Source organism: Mercenaria mercenaria, chromosome 7 (assembly GCF_021730395.1).
Source record: "Mercenaria mercenaria strain notata chromosome 7, MADL_Memer_1, whole genome shotgun sequence".
Taxonomy (NCBI): Eukaryota; Metazoa; Mollusca; class Bivalvia; order Venerida; family Veneridae; genus Mercenaria; species Mercenaria mercenaria.
In genome coordinates, this window is record NC_069367.1 from 14,392,439 (window position 1) to 14,409,669 (window position 17,231).

General features: G+C 35.5%; 1 protein-coding gene across 1 annotated transcript; it reads left to right on the forward strand.

Moving 5' to 3' along the window:
* Positions 1–4,675: 4,675 nt before the first annotated feature.
* LOC128558774 (uncharacterized) lies at positions 4,676–10,980 on the forward strand. The gene is made up of 2 exons (XM_053548988.1): positions 4,676–4,753; positions 8,344–10,980. Exon 2 carries the CDS (start codon positions 8,744–8,746, stop codon positions 9,965–9,967), a length of 1,224 nt encoding a protein of 407 aa, XP_053404963.1. The 5' UTR covers positions 4,676–4,753; positions 8,344–8,743; the 3' UTR covers positions 9,968–10,980.
* The last annotated feature ends 6,251 nt before the right edge of the window (positions 10,981–17,231 follow it).

Below are 17,231 nucleotides of genomic sequence, written 5' to 3' on the forward strand. Positions count from 1 at the left end.
TTCTCTCTGTTGCTTTGAGCTTGATACTCAACAAGAAAAGTTTTTTTTTCCTGTTCTGGCAAATTCCAACTATTACTTACAAGATAACATTTGACATTGCTGACATATAATCATGTTTAAATAGTCGTATTTTAAAGGTCAAACTTTTGCTAATTGAAACAAACGTGGCACAACTTTAAATTAAACGTCGTTTGTCGATATAACGTCATGCCGCATCTAGACCGGTTTTCAAAGACGATGTCAAATTTAAACAATATCATCTGAATGAGATTATCAATTCGCTTTTGTTAAATATAAGACTGATTTGTGTTTTAATAATCGGGAATATAGAAAAAAGGTAAGTGTTGATATCCTGGAAGCGTAGAGCACAGAAACACAGCAAGTGACACAGATCACCAAATAGGCCTGCCACAAACAGAAACGCGCACGCATGCACGCACCCACGCACGCATAACGCACGCACAAGTACATAAACTGACAGCGATGACTAAACGAACGGATAAAGGAACACATTGGGCACTTGTGCTAAATATAACACTCTTAGCGTGATATTGAAGATTTTTGAATGGTTGAACTTAAATCTAACTATTTATATCCAAATATGATTACCTAAATACAGATCAGCTCACGCGGAAAGCCCACTTTCCGTTTTTCCTCGAAGGAAAAATCTTGCATAGCGAGGAATTTCTCCGAGTACTGCCTAATTCTGACTCGGAGTACCGACTGTTATAGTTTTATTACTTTAGCGGAATTTCGTCGAGTCACTCCGAGAAATTACTTGACGGAACTCCGAGTCCAAATACACAGGTAACACTTTAATGATTTCCGGTATTTTATGGCCACTCCGCGCGACTCCGAGTCTGTAATAAACAATAAATCGGTCATTTCGAGTGCCGCGAGATGATTTGACGAAACTTCGAGGCAGCATTTCCTTACTTAAGGATTGTTTTTACATAATTAGCTTATTTTTTGTTCTTTCTTTTTTTTTATTTAAATGTATGAAACTGTTGTAAATTTTGATATTTAAATAGTTTCTGACCATGCGAGTTAGATTAAGAAGTATATTCATTTATAATAAACTAAATTATCAATCACACGACATTAAACAAACTTTGAAATCACCGCCGTTAAAGGAAAGTGATTTGTTAAATTTTGATATTTAAATAATTTCTGACTTTGCGAATTAAATTTATGAAAAAAATCGTGTTATTATTTATAATTGATGCACTTAATTAAAAATAATTTATACTAGATAAACTTTAAAATAACACTTATCTAAAAGTAAATTAATAAGTAAATTGTTTAGTATGATATTGAAATACATGCAAATTAGATTTAGAAGTAAATTTATGTAGAACGGAATAAACTATTAATCATATATAATTAAACAAATTTCCAAATGAGCGCCGTTAAAGGAAACTGCTTTGTTGTATGATGATATAGAAATAATTTTTGACTTTGCGAATATAATTTAGAAATAAAGTCATAAAAATGCACTAAAATATGAATACTTTATAACTAGATAAACTTTAAAATTACACCCGCTAGAAAAGTAAATTAAAAGTAAACAGAATTTCAAATAACTGCCGTTAAAGAATAGTGATTTAAATATAATATTGAAATAGTTTCTGACAGTGCAAATTAAATTTAAAAATAAATTGATGTAAAATGGTCTAAATTAGAAACTGTATGATACTAGATAAACGTTAAGATAATGGCCGTGAAAGAAAAGTGACTTTTATTAAGTAATGAAAATTATAGGAGAAATGATTAATTTTATCATGAAAGTGGTCTTTCTTTTAATCAGTTGGAAGGAATTATAAATAAGATAAAAATACTACTGCCGCATCCACTCAAAAAGAAATAAAATATCATTAGTAAACAGAAAAATTTGGTTTATCTTAAAGTAAGATAAAATACTTCAGTATTATTTTTATTTACAAATATTGTGTTATTTCGCGTAGCACTATGTAAAATATAATCATCCTGCTCCAAGTAATCTGAAATCTGTCCTCGAAGTTACTCGAAGGCTCATTTAAATTTGTATAGGTAATTAATTATTCGTCTCGGAGTCACTCGAAGGAATTTCGTCAAGTGATTCGGAAACAAAAGAAACCAATATACAAATGTAGGTGTGTATTCCGCTAATTGGATTTCATCTCGAGTCACTTCGAGGATTTCCTTCGAGTGACTTCGCATAAATCCTCGGAGTCAGATAGCGAAATTCCTTGATGGAAAATGGCTGACTCGAAGAAACTTCGAGTCGGAGCCTTGGTACTCGTTTTGGCCATCCTCCGAGGATCGAGTAGAATGGGTTTTCCGCGTGAGCTGATCTGTACATTGAGTACTAATTGAGCAATTTACGCGGTTTGAATTCGCGTTTGCGGTTTACGTTAACTAGAAAATAAATAACGTTTCGGGTGAGAAAACTTGAAATATTTGCAATGTGTGCGTAGATACATTGAAATTTTATATAAAAAAACTGTCAAAATGCGGATGCAGAAATCATGCATTAAATTCAACTTTGACGTAGATTTCAAAAACGATAACAACAAAAAACTAGTATATCCTTAATGCAATTTTCACATTGTAGAGGATGTTAAATAAACAAATAAACAAATAAATAACGATAATACTAGTAACAGCTTTGCACGTATTCGAATATGCCATTTCATCTTCACGAGTTTAGATGCAGATACCCTAACACTGCGCGGGTCTTGGTAGTTGCACAATAAAATATATATCATAGAATGACGCAATGTTTCAGTGACGCAAATATTTTGAAACATAAATATATATCTACTGTTACTGTTGATTTAAAGTTGTTGCAATTCAAAGAACTCTGACTTTTCAACATTCTAAGTCTAGCATAATTCATCATCAGTTTGTTATTTATCGTTGTATCAAAATAATTCAAGGAAAATCTACGAAATAGATAATAAACATTTTAAAATCACACACTTTCCAAGGAAAGTTACTCAGGACTCTATGCGAAAAATAGTTATATTCTTCAAAATATCCGGGGCTGTTCCAGCACTGTCACGATCCCTGTCATTAAGCATGAGCGGTGTGATAAACTATGAATTTACATGACTATCTTTGTAATATGTATTATGACTAAACTTTACAATAATACACACTGTATTAGATCAGTTGCGCACATCATATGAACCAGGTAGAGCTAATATAAAGCATAACTGAGCCAGTATGAGAAAAGCAGGCCCAAAAATTCAATGCGCCGGGAGATGAAGACCCCCTACCTTACCTACCCCACACGCAGCATCTCTGCTTGGTTCGTCTAGGTTTACCCTGCACATATTCACAGAAAACATCCGTCCGTTATCCAGCCCTGACAACACAGGATCTGATTCAGCTGTATTTTGTTTATATCGTCTGCAATTATATGATAAGGTACACATCATGCTTCCCGGACCTTTCATATGCTGTATACGTTTTTTTTTTAAATGAAAAAAATGATAAACGAAGTAAAAAAAAGCAATGTTCTCTTTGCCGTGAACTTACTGCAGTTTTGCCACGAATACTTACGTTTCTCCTTAAAGTTTGCTTTAATATATATGCATTTTCATCTTCATTTGTTCTTTTTTTTTTTGCAAAAATAAAGGGTGTTGGGAGTAGGACACGGCCATTGGGCTAAGGGCAAAACATACACACTGAAATCAACCGTTTTATCTTCATGTCCTTTCGACTGCCGCTGTCATATACCGATGCGCTACCAGAGCAGCCTTAAGACTATCTTTTCTCTACTATTTTGCTAAGGGCTACCAGAGACGACTTTTGCGTACCAGAAAAACGGGGTTACCTATTTCCCTAGTCGAGTAATGCAGGTTCTTGGTGAAAATTAGTTTATTTCTCAATTGAACAAAGAAGACAATCCCTTAAATATACTACATTTTTATGCTGTGGTTAGTAAGTTTTATGTAAAACAGTCGATACAATATAGTTGTCATCTCCATTGTATGTTAAAAACATAAATGATGTCTATACTTGTAAGCTTTTTGTTAAACGCATCGGTCCACTATGGCACTTATAATTGAATTAACCGTAGTGCCGTAGTGTAAGTGATCGATATACAATGTATAATCTACAAAACACATCGGTTTTCAGAATCTAAGAATCTAAGCCGCATAATGCAGACCGTGATAGCAATCTTTGTTATAGCGCCGAAATTAATTGATTTTTTAAAAGTGAGTTTGTTAGTTACCAAAACGAACAACCTCTAAAACTAATTTGTCTTTCTGAAGAATAATCATCCCTGATTAGCCTGAAATGCATTGTCTTATTTACAGTTAGCGATAACAAGAATATACAGTATTGGATACAAGGTGATTCATTTTCATCTAAAATGCACATCACACCTGTGATTTATTGCGCAATATAATGCAATATATCATGTAAATGATTCAGATGAATAACTCAGATCACTGTATACATACGAATATGGTGGCAATATTAGTGAAAGTTTATACTTCATAGTAAATTCTGTAGAAAAATAAGACATATTAAATAAAAAAGACATTATAGTTTCTAGAAAAATCTAAAAAGCACGCCCCCTCCCCCCTCATTTTTATGGTACGCATTAGGCTGCTATGGGGGCCGAAAGGATATACTATCTACGGCACTGTTATGTAATATCTAAATATAGACTAACCTTGAACTTTGTTATACCATGCAGCTCGTATGTACTTTTTAAAAGATTATCCGCCATTTGTGAAATGAAAGGATGGACTCGGAGGTTAGTTTAAATATATTTGTTTTATGTTTTTCTATATAATCTTACCTTAGCATGTAAACACTTGATCGATTGTATGTAAACTTTGATACCAAGTTGTGTCATGATTATGATATTATGGCTTAACGATCCGTCAGTATTTCATAAAGTATTAGTTGGTTATAAACGCATATTGTTGCGATGGTACATGTAAGTCGTTGCCTCCCGTAGTCTGTTTACAAACTAAACTGACGCTATTTTTATTTTCTGATGGTTGCATCCATTAAGTTATGGCGTGACCTCATTTGGTTGATTCGCAACATCTCGTACAGCCTCTTGTGAGAAACTGATGACGTCATGCGAAGTTCAGAGCATGTGGTTATCTTTGGAAATCAAGATCAACATTTTGCATGTTTATGAATTGAATTGAATTATAAATATAAGCATTTTCAACCAAGTTCATGAAAAACATATATATGATTTAAATTCACAGAAAAGGTCAATAAGTAACGATTCTATACCGCTTAAATATAGATCTGCTTTCAAAATGAAGAGTATCCTGATCTGGTGACAACTGCAATGGCGGATAAAATATTGAAGACAGCAGTAACTATTTGAAACATGTGTGTACATGTAGGCTTCTTTCAAAAAAGAAACGTAGGAGAGGTCCAGGGTTGCTCCTTTTAAAGCTACATCAGAGAAATAGATAACAATTGGTATCTATTTCTCTGGTTATATGATAGGTTGTGCTATAGACGAAAAACAGTTTCCTATTGTCAGGGGTCATAGTCACTGTAACCATGACCTAATGACCTCAAAGTCAATAAGTCATCTTCAGGTTATGATTTACCTCTGCCAATCCGTGGACTGCAGGCCCAAGCATTTTCTACCTACTGAATTTCATTTAAAATGTTCAAAAGCTACCACTGCAATAATTGTACACTGAACTTGGCCCTGGTAAAAACTGCCAAATATGCATTTTATCACTTTTACGAGAACCTCACCTGACAGGCTTGTTTGTAAACTGCCCCTTCGTTTGGGCCTCAGAGAATAGCTTCCGAGAAGCATTAGAAAGCTTAGAAGAAAATCCCATTCGAACGGACGTCTGCCGGAAGTGAAAAAAATATATCGTTCTTTTTTTTTTAAATGTATTTTTTTCAGAGATTTTTATTGTTAATGTGCTTTTTGAAATAGAAATTCTAAACATTTTATTTATCCTAGTTTATTACTCAGTTTGTAAGGTTTATATGTCGAATTGTCGCCTTGTTTTGATCACGTGATTAACATCTCCGACTATCGAAGCTCGGAAGAAAATTTCCGTCAGATCTTCCGAAAGGGGCAAACGAACCCGCCAGTTAAACAACAAGCTCCTCACAGCGTTTACCTTCCCTTGCGTTCATTAAAAAGTACCGTAAGGGGAATTAATCGCTGCGGGGAGTATGGTTAAACAATAAATTCATTTAATTAAACGAAAGACATTTTTAACGTGATTCAATTCACATACATATCTTTGGATACTGCGAACTAAGAATTGTTAAATCTATATATTATTTTGTTAATATCTGAACCGTTTCCAACATTTGTAACAATAATATTACACTATATTTCTTTATTTTAAACGAACAATTATTTTCGTCATTGAGGATTTCAAAACTTACTTATGCGCAAGCACATTGGGCCATTTCAGACTGGCTCACCGTAATTTGCGTTAGAAAGTGAAATCTAACGTCGTAAAATTAGTAGAGTAGTCTAAATCCTCCTAGTTTGAAAGCCAACACTATGGAGAGATCTTTATAAACCTCTCCAATAGTCTTGATAGACCTGTCCAATAACATATGTTCAGATTATGTTGCATAAATTATTTTATGTCAGATAAAAAAAAAAATGGATAAGATATATTTTAAAGTAAAAGTTGAGTCCATTGCGTTTCATGTGAATAAATTACAGCGTGACAGACTTCTGGCACATTTTCTGGTTTGGTTTCAATACGGGATTCGTTTCAGCTCAGAGATCCGTAACAGCATATATAAACATCTCTGACGCTGAAATTATTTAGCTAATTAGATCTAAGTTTAGCGTCCAAACCTACCTACTAGCTTTTGAAATAATGAAATTCTGTTTTTCAACTAAATGTAGATCTAGTAATTCTGTAATGTATATAACTGGCCAGTAGTTTCACACTTTTTTCAGAAATGTTTCTTTCATTTGTTTATGAAATGACACTTTAAACACAGATCCAATTCGATATGGCCTAAATCAATAATTTGTGAATTTGACGATACACACTATCTGCATTAACAGCTGTTTATGTATTAGTAAGAGTAGCATCTTGCTTATTTCCCCTGAAAATGAATAACAAATCGTATTTACATATTTTTGAGCAGACCACTAAACTTTAAATGAAAAGTAATAATCTTATTTACAAAATATCACCTACTTTGCCAAATACCTAACTTTTTCAGACGCCCATCCAAGAACGCGTCTGTTCAACCTAAAGTCATTTTGGGGTATTCCCGTTGATGTCTACTTACTATCACTGGATCATGTAATGCTAACTTTGTGCTAGTTCTAATCACATGATATAACATGCTTGAATAAAAAATATCAGTTAAAAAGTTTTATAAATGTAAATTTCTTCATTGAAACAAATAACACATGTTAACATGTAAAATAGTCCAAATTGGCTGCTTACATTTCAAATGAATATTGAGAACTGAGGCACAACGTTTAAAAAACCCCAACTATTTGGTATAGAATAGAACATGGCAGAAAAAGTATGCTAATTCGGATTACACTCTATTTTAATTTAGAAATATAAGAAAAAAACTCGACCATTTGATTTTCTTGATATTTGTTTTAATCTATATTAACATATAAATGCTATTGAATGTCAGTGAACACCATAACATACATTTTCAAAAATCATTCATATATGCGCAAAACGAAATGACTTCTCCACATGAATAAATGCAACAAGTGAGTTACCGAACCCACAGCGGTTAGGGAGGGGCAAGCGATTCAAAGAGAGGCCACGGACGCCCTCTTTACATTGTGTTTGATTGAACAAATAGGTATATGTTACAACCTACGGTTGTTTAAAGTTCACTAATAGTTAAATTATCATTTTACAAAAAAGCAACACTTTGTCAGGATAGGTGTTTTTTATCAGCAGTAAAACGTTCAGTGTGATCCGCATTTCAGACTCTTTGGAATACCCTACAAATGACCCATAGGCACAATAGCTTATACTGTTACGCAAGAATTGAATATTCTGAAACGCCCTTTCTGCTATACTTACAAATCCTACAATAAGTCGAACTTCGTTTGCTCGAACTCTGATAATTCAAACACTGTCCTTCGTTCGAACTCATCGTCAGATTCCAGAAAAACATCTTTGTGTATATTCTTTGACTGCTCTGGTTGCCAATACCTCGAACAAATATTGCCGGTCTCGTCGAGTTCGAGCAAATGAAGTTCGACTGTATGTGCATATATAAAAAAAATCTTTTTTTCTCACTGCTTGACTCACTTTTGAGGAGTAAACATGTTTGCTGGAATCATCACGATGTACTTTTTAAAATTAATGTTTCATTTAAACATCATGTTCATTTCAGTTCCCTGGAGTGGTGGACCTAAGTGTGTCCTGAACGCATTATCGTACGTTGTTGTCAACTCTGACAAAAGACGAGGAAAGTTCTTTGGCGGCGATGTTTACCGGACAACTTCCTTAAAAAATTTATATAAAGACAAAGATTGCAGATATTTCGTAGAAGCTTACGATCTCACATTCAAAGCAATTTTGCATTTCTTGCAATACGACGAGCTACCGCTTCAAGAAACAAGTGAAACTGTAGGCGTTCTTTTTTTGGCTTTTTCGCTCGCTTATTTGGTGATAGTACAAGTCGATATTCAGCTAAAGAGATCGAGTTGCTGTATAGAGATTCAAAAACTCTGGGTCTGAAAAGTCTTACCCGAGCATTAGAAAAATTTCAGCCAATTGTTGTCATCAGTAAAATGGACAAATACCGGAAGTCGATCCGAGATTACAATGACGCAATGGCTGTCATACTCGATATAATTCCTGCTGAGTCATTGTTCCATAAAACGAACCTTACTCTGAGAATAAAACAAGCTTTACAGACCACAGATGAGGAAAAATGTTGCGAGCACGAATGTAGAATAATACACTGGGCTTCTTTTCAACAACCGTATTACCTTTCTATAGAGGCTATAGTAAAAGTTCCTTTCGAAGTTAACCCAACTGTCCTTTCAGCTCTTACTATTGACCTTCAAAAACGAGGATTTATTGTTCAAGGGCAAATGACAATTTGTGGATTTGAATGTAAAAAAGAAGTAAAGCAGTCCAAGTTTATCGTGTTTGGTGGACAGAGGAATAATTGCTGTGCAGAGGAGCTGTTTCTGTTGACTTTTAAGTGGGACACAGAAGCTGATGTTGTGACACATCCGGGTCTTTTCGGGACAAAACATACGAAAGTTGGCCAGCAAGCTAGTCTGTTCGGCGAACAACAAAATACAGGATTTTCACTTGGGGCCGCACCACAGAACCAAACAGGATCCGGGCTTTTCGGTGGTAATCAGCAAGGACATTTTGGACAACATCAGGCATTTGGGTTTGGTGCTCCGCAACAGGCGGAAAGCAATGTTCAGGGTAGCACATTTCCCTTTGTACAACAAGAAACAGGATTTGGTTCTACACAACAGCAATTCCCTTTGACAAAGAGAGGTAGTTTTGGCTTTGGTGGAGGGCAAATGGGAAGTGGATTTGATGCTGGGCAGCAGTCGGGACCTTTCGCTCAGGGGAATAGTTTTGGCACAAATACAGGACAACAGCAGCAGTCAGTTTTTGGTCAACCACTCCAGCAAAATGATTCGTTATGGGGATCATCACAAATTCAAACGCAACAAGGCTCAAACCTATTTGGCTTGTCAGCATTTAGCAAACAGCAAAGTGTGACATCAAATCAAAATGTGTTTAGTGCAAACCATAGCATTTTCTGTGGTAAACCAAAGTCCTTTGGCCAGGCGCAGAACATGCAACAGAAAGTGGGTACAGGGGTGTTTCATTCAGTTCTCCACAGAAACAACAGACCACTTCGTTTGCAGCAAAAGCTTCGGAGTTCCAGCAAAACTCTCAGTCATTGTTTGGCTCACCACCTAACAAAACCCAACGTGTATTTGGTGGAAAATCATCGTCTGAAAGCAAATTCGATACTCTAAACGACAAACCACAGTTATTGTGAAACCTGGTACAGAAAGTTCAGCAGACGACAAAAATAAAATGATGTTCGGAAAGTCAGTTGCTACGGAAGGTGTGTTTAAAACAAAAGACAACAAAGAGTCTTCAGAAGCTGTAAAACAGGAGCAAGTTTAAAAAAGGGACTGTGCTAATTTATCCATAATTCACCGCTAGTTATTTGGTCGAAAGATATATGGACCGTAACAACCGCCGTCTGGTGGGAAACGTGTTTTTATTCCTACAAGAAGGTTCTTAAACATGACTGATAATTTCTTACCTTCAAGCGGGTCTGAAAGCTGGTCTATTTTTTTTTACGTGCCGAGAGGGTTTCATATACTTACCAGTTTGTTCTATAGAGTAATGAGAGATTTCATCCGCGCAGTCTGGTCAGGATCCATGCTGTCCATTTTTCAATGCCTATTGCATTTAGAGAAACTGTTAGCGAACAGCATGGATCCTGACCAGACTGCGCGGATGCGCAGGCTGGTCTGAATCCATGCTGGTCGCAAACGCACTTTGTTGGTTTTCCCATAGCACGGCTTATATATACATTTGTTTTTGCTCTCATTAAATGCATACTAAGGAATAGTTTGAATTATTTTTCTGATTAATGTTGTTCACTATATACATGTCATACTTGTTAACGAGTATGACAGTATGTTTTGTATGTAAATAATTGATACAAATGTTATGTTTTTAAAATTACATGTAATCTCCTCCGGTTTTTTTTAATATCAAGGGATGTGCTTCTTGTAGAATAATGTGCTAAATGATTGAAATATTACCTGTCATCATATAGTATAGACTTATTGAGGGGGCCTCCGTGGTCTCACAGCTATAACAAGAAGTATTGTCAAGCTATTAAAATAGTTTGGTAATTATGTAATAAATGTACATGTATGTACTTTAATTTGAGGTATAAAGCATAATATATTGCTACTAGTCGTTTTAAACAAATTGCATTTTATATTCTAAATAAAATCAAAGTATTATAGCTCTTTCCTTTGATTTTTAATCACTTTCTGTAGAAATATGAACAAAATGATATTCAAAACACGTGTGATGCAGCTTAAAGTTTGACGTTGTAATTCCGCCATAATTGTAGAACTATCAAATAGTCGAGGGCGATAGTATTTTACTTTTGTCTTCGTCACTCAAGAAAAGGAAGCTCTACCAGAAAATTTAATATTCTAAGAGTTTGTAGCTAAGAACACACAGGGATATCTATATGCACCTTATATGCTATACAGTTTGTACTGCTCAGTGCCATAATGATATCTAGTAATAATCATTGACTTTCTAGGAATCCTCTACAGTCGGGAAGTATTTGAGGATAAAGCAAAAACAACCTAGCCTCTGCCTCAGACGAATTACAGTTATTTTATTTAGATGTCATCAATGTTTTTTTTAAAAGGCATGTTGATCTTTTTTCATTTATCCATGTTATGACTACAAATATTAGATTATAAAATGTACAGTAAAATTTACCAGTGAAGTAGATGAATGTCACGCTATGAGGAAAGAACGAAATTAGCATTCCTTTTGATAAAAGGTACGTTGAAATTTGCCAGTGAATAAGAATACTGAATGTTTTTGAGCTGTTCCAGTGTTATATCCTTGTAAAAAAGAATACTGGAGGTACTGAGCTGTTCCAGGGCCATGTTCTTGCAACAAAGAAAACTAAACGGTATTGAGCTGTTCCAGAGTCATGTCCTTACAAGAAAAAAAAAAACGTATTGAGCTGTTACAGTGTTATGTCCTTTCAAGATAAAATAGTAAACGTTATTGAGCTGTTCAAATATCACGGCCTTGCAAGTAAAAATTATGAAAGTTATATACCTTTTCTAATGCCTTGCAATAGCAAGAAAGTTTATTGAACGTTATTTAGCTTTTCTAATGCCATGTCCTTGCATATAAAACACAGAACGTTATTGAGCTGTTCAAGTGTCATGTCCTTGTAAGAAAGAATACTGAATGTTACTGAGCTGTTCCAGTGCCATGTCAATGTAAGAAATAATACTGAACGTTATTGAGCTGTCTCTGTGCCATGTCCTTGCAAGAACGAATATTGAAGGATATTGAGTTGTTCCAGTGCAATGTCCTTGTAAGAAAGAATACTGAACGTTATTGAGCTGTTCCAGTGCCTGTCCTTGTAAGAAAGAATACTGAAGGTTATTGAGCTGTTCTAGTGCCATATCCTTGTAAGAAAGAATATTGAAGGTTATTGAGCAGTCTCTGTGCCACGACCTTACAAGAAAGAATACTGAAGGTTATCGAGCTGTTCTAGTGCCATATCCTTGTAAGAAAGAACACTGAACGTTACTGAGCTGTCTCAGTACCATGTCCTTGCAAGAAATAATACTGAAGGTTGTTGAGCTGTCTCTGTGCCATGTCCATGCAAGAAATAATTCTGAACGTTACAGAGCTTTTCCAGAGTCATGCCTTTGCAAATAAGAATACCGAACGTTATTGAGCTGTTCCAGTGCCATGTCCTTGTAAGAAAGAATACTGAATGTTATTGAACTGTTCCAGTGCCATGTCCTTGTAAGAAGGAATACTGAATGTTATTGAACTGTTCCAGTGCCATGTCCTTGTACGAAAGAATACTGAATGTTATTGAACTGTTCCAGTGCCATGTCCTTGTAAGAAAGAATACTGAATGTTATTGAACTGTTCCAGTGCCTGTCCTTGTAAGAAAGAATACTGAACGTTATTGAGCTGTTCCAGTGCCATGTCCTTGTAAGAAAGAATACTGTACGTTACTGAACGGTTCCAGTGCCTGTCCTTGTAAGAAAGAATACTGAATGTTATTGAACTGTTCCAGTGCCATGTCCTTGTAAGAACGAATACCGTACATTATTGAACTGTTCCAGTGCCTGTCCTTGTAAGAAAGAATACCGAACGTTATTGAGCTGTTCCAGTGCCATGTCCTTGTAAGAAAGAATACTGAATGTTATTGAACTGTTCCAGTGCCATGTCCTTGTAAGAAAGAATACTGAATGTTATTGAACTGTTCCAGTGCCTGCCCTTGTAAGAAAGAATACTGAATGTTATTGAACTGTTCCAGTGCCTGTCCTTGTAAGAAAGAATACTGAATGTTATTGAACTGTTCCAGTGCCATGTCCTTGTAAGAAAGAATACCGAACGTTATTGAGCTGTTCCAGTGCCATGTCCTTGTAAGAAAGAATACTGAATGTTATTGAACTGTTCCAGTGCCATGTCCTTGTAAGAAAGAATACCGAACGTTATTGAGCTGTTCTAGTGCCATGTCCTTGTAAGAAAGAATGCCGAACGTTATTGAGCTGTTCCAGTGCCTGTCCTTGTAAGAAAGAATACTGAACGTTATTGAACTGTTCCAGTGCCATATCCTTGTAAGAAAGAACACTGAACGTTACTGAGCTGTCTCAGTACCATGTCCTTGCAAGAAATAATACTGAAGGTTGTTGAGCTGTCTCTGTGCCATGTCCATGCAAGAAATAATTCTGAACGTTACAGAGCTTTTCCAGAGCCATGCCTTTGCAAATAAGAATACCGAACGTTATTGAGCTGTTCCAGTGCCATGTCCATGTAAGAAAGAATACTTGAGTTATTGAGCCGTTCCAGTACCATGTCCTTGTAAGAAAGAATACCGAACGTTTTTGAGCTGTTCCAGTACCATGTCCTTGTAAGAAAGAATACTTGAGTTATTGAGCTGTTCCAGTGCCTGTCCTTGTAAGAAAGAATATTGAAGGTATAGAGCTGTTCCAGTGCCATGCCCTTGTATGAAAGAGTACCGAACAGTGCCATGTCCTTGTACGAAAGAATACTGAACGTTATTTAGCTGTTCAAGTGCCATGTCCTTGCAAGAACGAATCAGAAATGTGATTGAGATGTTCTAGTGTCATGTCCTTGTAAGAAATAATACTGAACGTTTCTGATCTTTCCTGGTACCAAGTCCTTGTAAGAAAAAATACCGAACGTTTCTGAGCTGTTCTGGTGTATGTCCTTATAAGAAAGAATACTGAAGGTATCGGGCTGTTCCAGTGGCATGTTTTTGCAAGATAAAATTCTGAACGTAACTGCGCTGTTGAAATATCATGTCCTTGCAAGAAAAATGTATGAACGTTATTAAGCTTTTTTAATGTCTTGCCCGTGCAAGAAATAATACGATACGTCATTTAGCTTTTCTAATGTCATGTCCTTGCAAGAAAAATACTGAACGGTATTTAGCTGGTCCAGCGCAATGTCTTTGAAAGAAAGAATACTGAAGGTTATTGAGCTGTCTCAGTGCCATGTCCTTGTAAGAAATAATACTGAACGTTACTGAGCTTTTCCGATGCCATGTATTTGCAAGAAAGATTATGAACTTTATTAAACTGTCATAGTGCCATGACCTTGCAAGAAAAAATACTGAACGGTATTGAGCTTTTCCAGTGCAATGTCCTTGTAAGAAAGAATACTGAAGGTATTGAGCTGTTCCAGTGCAATGTCCTTGTAAGAAAGAATACTGAACGGTTTTGAGTTGTTCCAGTGCAGTGTCAGGTTATGCATATTAACGACAGTAGTCCGGCAGCATACAATACGGTAAGATACAATACGGAATTTAAAATGTACAATACGGGTTTTTTCTGTTTGTTAATATTTACTTGTGAAATACAAGCCGGATGTCTTACAGAAATAATATAGGAATATAATAAAATTTTCTACATTTTGAACAAAGGCACTCATGGGTGGTAAACGCGCAATCAAATTCTCGCTGGGTATACGCTTAAAATGGGTTACGCAACGTCCAGTGCTGGTGTTGTGCGTCAAAATATACATTATCGAGGTAGACGGGTTTTCGTTTTTCTGTAAATATTGACACATTGAAGAGTTTATTACAGTAAGTTTAACATTAGAAGCGTCAGATGTCCTTATATAAGCTATAAGGATCCTCCGTGGCCGAGTGGTTAAGGTCGCTGACTTCAAATCACTTGCCTCTCATCGATGTAGGTGCGAGCCTCACTTGGGATTCTTCATGTGAGGAAGCCATCCAGCTGGTTTACGGAAGGTCGTTGGTTTTACCCAGGTACCCGCTCGTGATGAAATAATGCACGGAGGGTCACCTGGGGTCTTCCTCAACCATCAAAGCTGGAAGGTCACCATAATTTATGGCCTATAATTGTGTCGGTGCGACGTTAAATCCAACAAAATAAATAAATAAATTTGGCATAGGAGGTCAGAAATTGCCATTTTTGTTGATTTCATACTTTACTCACGCTTCGTGTCGCCAAAGCATTTGTGACAATAGATCCGAGTCATAAATTACAAACCAGATATTTTACATATAAAAAGAATACGATAACGAATACGCTATCGGAAAATGTCTATTATTAATTCAATGTTTACTTCATGGTAAATCAGGGTTTTCTTTAATATTATATAGTAGTCGCAACTTGACCGCGATGGTTGACCTTCGGCTGATTATTCATATCGGTTATTTCATTGTAGAAATAAAGGGTGATTAGGGTAGTCATGTATATTTATATGGAATTAGTTTGTTTACAGTGCTGTATCAAAGTATGTATACTTACATTTGATCAGTTAAAACTTTCCAATACACTAATTTATAATTACACAAATTCATATTTCCACTTTCTCATGCAGCTCGTGTTTTACGTACACTCCTTTTCAATAATAGGTTGTGCCTCATTATGTATTGTAATACAAAGGTCAACCATCGGGGTCAAGTTACGTCCACTATAGTTAAGTCCAGTTCAATTACTAGGTCATACGTATTTACACAATTTCAAACCAAAATAGCTCACAAAACGCAATAAAACATGATGTTATGATGTTTACAAAACCTATTTTGTCACGGATATTGGTTTCAGTATAGATCGCCCTCGTTGTTTTTAGCCGTGACTAATTTATGCAGGACAGTTGATTCGCTAAAAATGGGTATGAACGTATATGTACATGTAATACATAGTAAAGAGGTATAAGTTATCGAGATGGATGTTAAAGTATGCATGGCCCAAAGAATATGGCTTTGGCTTAAAATACTTGCTTTTCGAGGATGGTAAGGTTAAATTGTTTAATCGTTTATTTTAATAAAGGCCTTATTACGGAGGGTTTGTGAAATAGTTTCATCTTTAGATTGGTCTAGGTGTATTGACCATGTTCTGTCAGTTGAACAGAAATGCTGGGAATTAGATATTGCTATCGACGATCTCCCAACACCGGTGATGATCGAGCTTAACTCGGATTCCGATATATCATCTGTTTCAGAGACTGAAACTACTTAAGTGTCCTTCAACAGACACAGCAGGTGATGTTGTAATTATGAATTTAAAGGTGCAAAATAAAGACAAATGAATAGACATAAATCTTAAAAATAGACTACACATTTTGTAATATAGTACTAAACATTATGATAGCCGTGCAATATTCCCTTGAAATCAACACAAGAACAGAGAAACAAATGATTGTTTCTGTATTTTCTTAGACTGACATGGGGGGTCATTTTGTCCTACTTTCATGTTTGTCGTTTTTCCGTAATCGGTCGGAAATTCTTCGGGATCACGTGATTTTAAAATTGTTTCAAACGAATATCCGTTTAAAGACGCGCGACAAAATAACTGTATTTCCATGATGGTAATTATACACGACTTGCACGAAAAATATGAAATGTACAAAATTTATGTTTAAAATTGACAGTGACATATATTAGGCCAAGACAATGTGTTTAATGTCTAAAATCTTATTAAATTAATGTAGCCATATGTACATAAATCAGTGTATTTAGGTAAATTTCAATCACATTTTGTTTCGGAAGTGTAAGACAGTTATTCTTTTATATTCTTAAAACTATACTGAAAATATATTAACTGAAAAAGTTTGCAGACGAAGTTGTAAAAACACTTTTATTCGGGAAGGGCCTGAATTGTTCTCCCGCAAACTTGTAGTATAGCTGTTTATTACCTGTATTATAAGAATGATTTTCATGAAGGTTTTGTGAGTTACAAAATTGTTGAATTCCATGTGCTAAGTTTGTAAAAATCACGTTATCGTTTGGGCATATAATATATTTTGCATCTATTATAAATTATAGCCTCGTTTCGGAGGATTCTTCCGAAAAAATCCGAAGATGCTCGACGGGTTCGTAAGCAGTCGGAAAACATACTTTCGGTTTGACATAGGCAACATTTTTTGTTTATTTGTTAGTTATTCTTGAACATATTCATGACTATTTGGTCAGATCTGATGCAGTGAGCCATATTTTCA

Coding starts and splice junctions, on each gene's coding strand:
- LOC128558774 (XM_053548988.1), top strand. CDS start 8,744: ATGGACAAATACCGGAAGTCGATCCGAGATTACAATGACGCAATGGCT.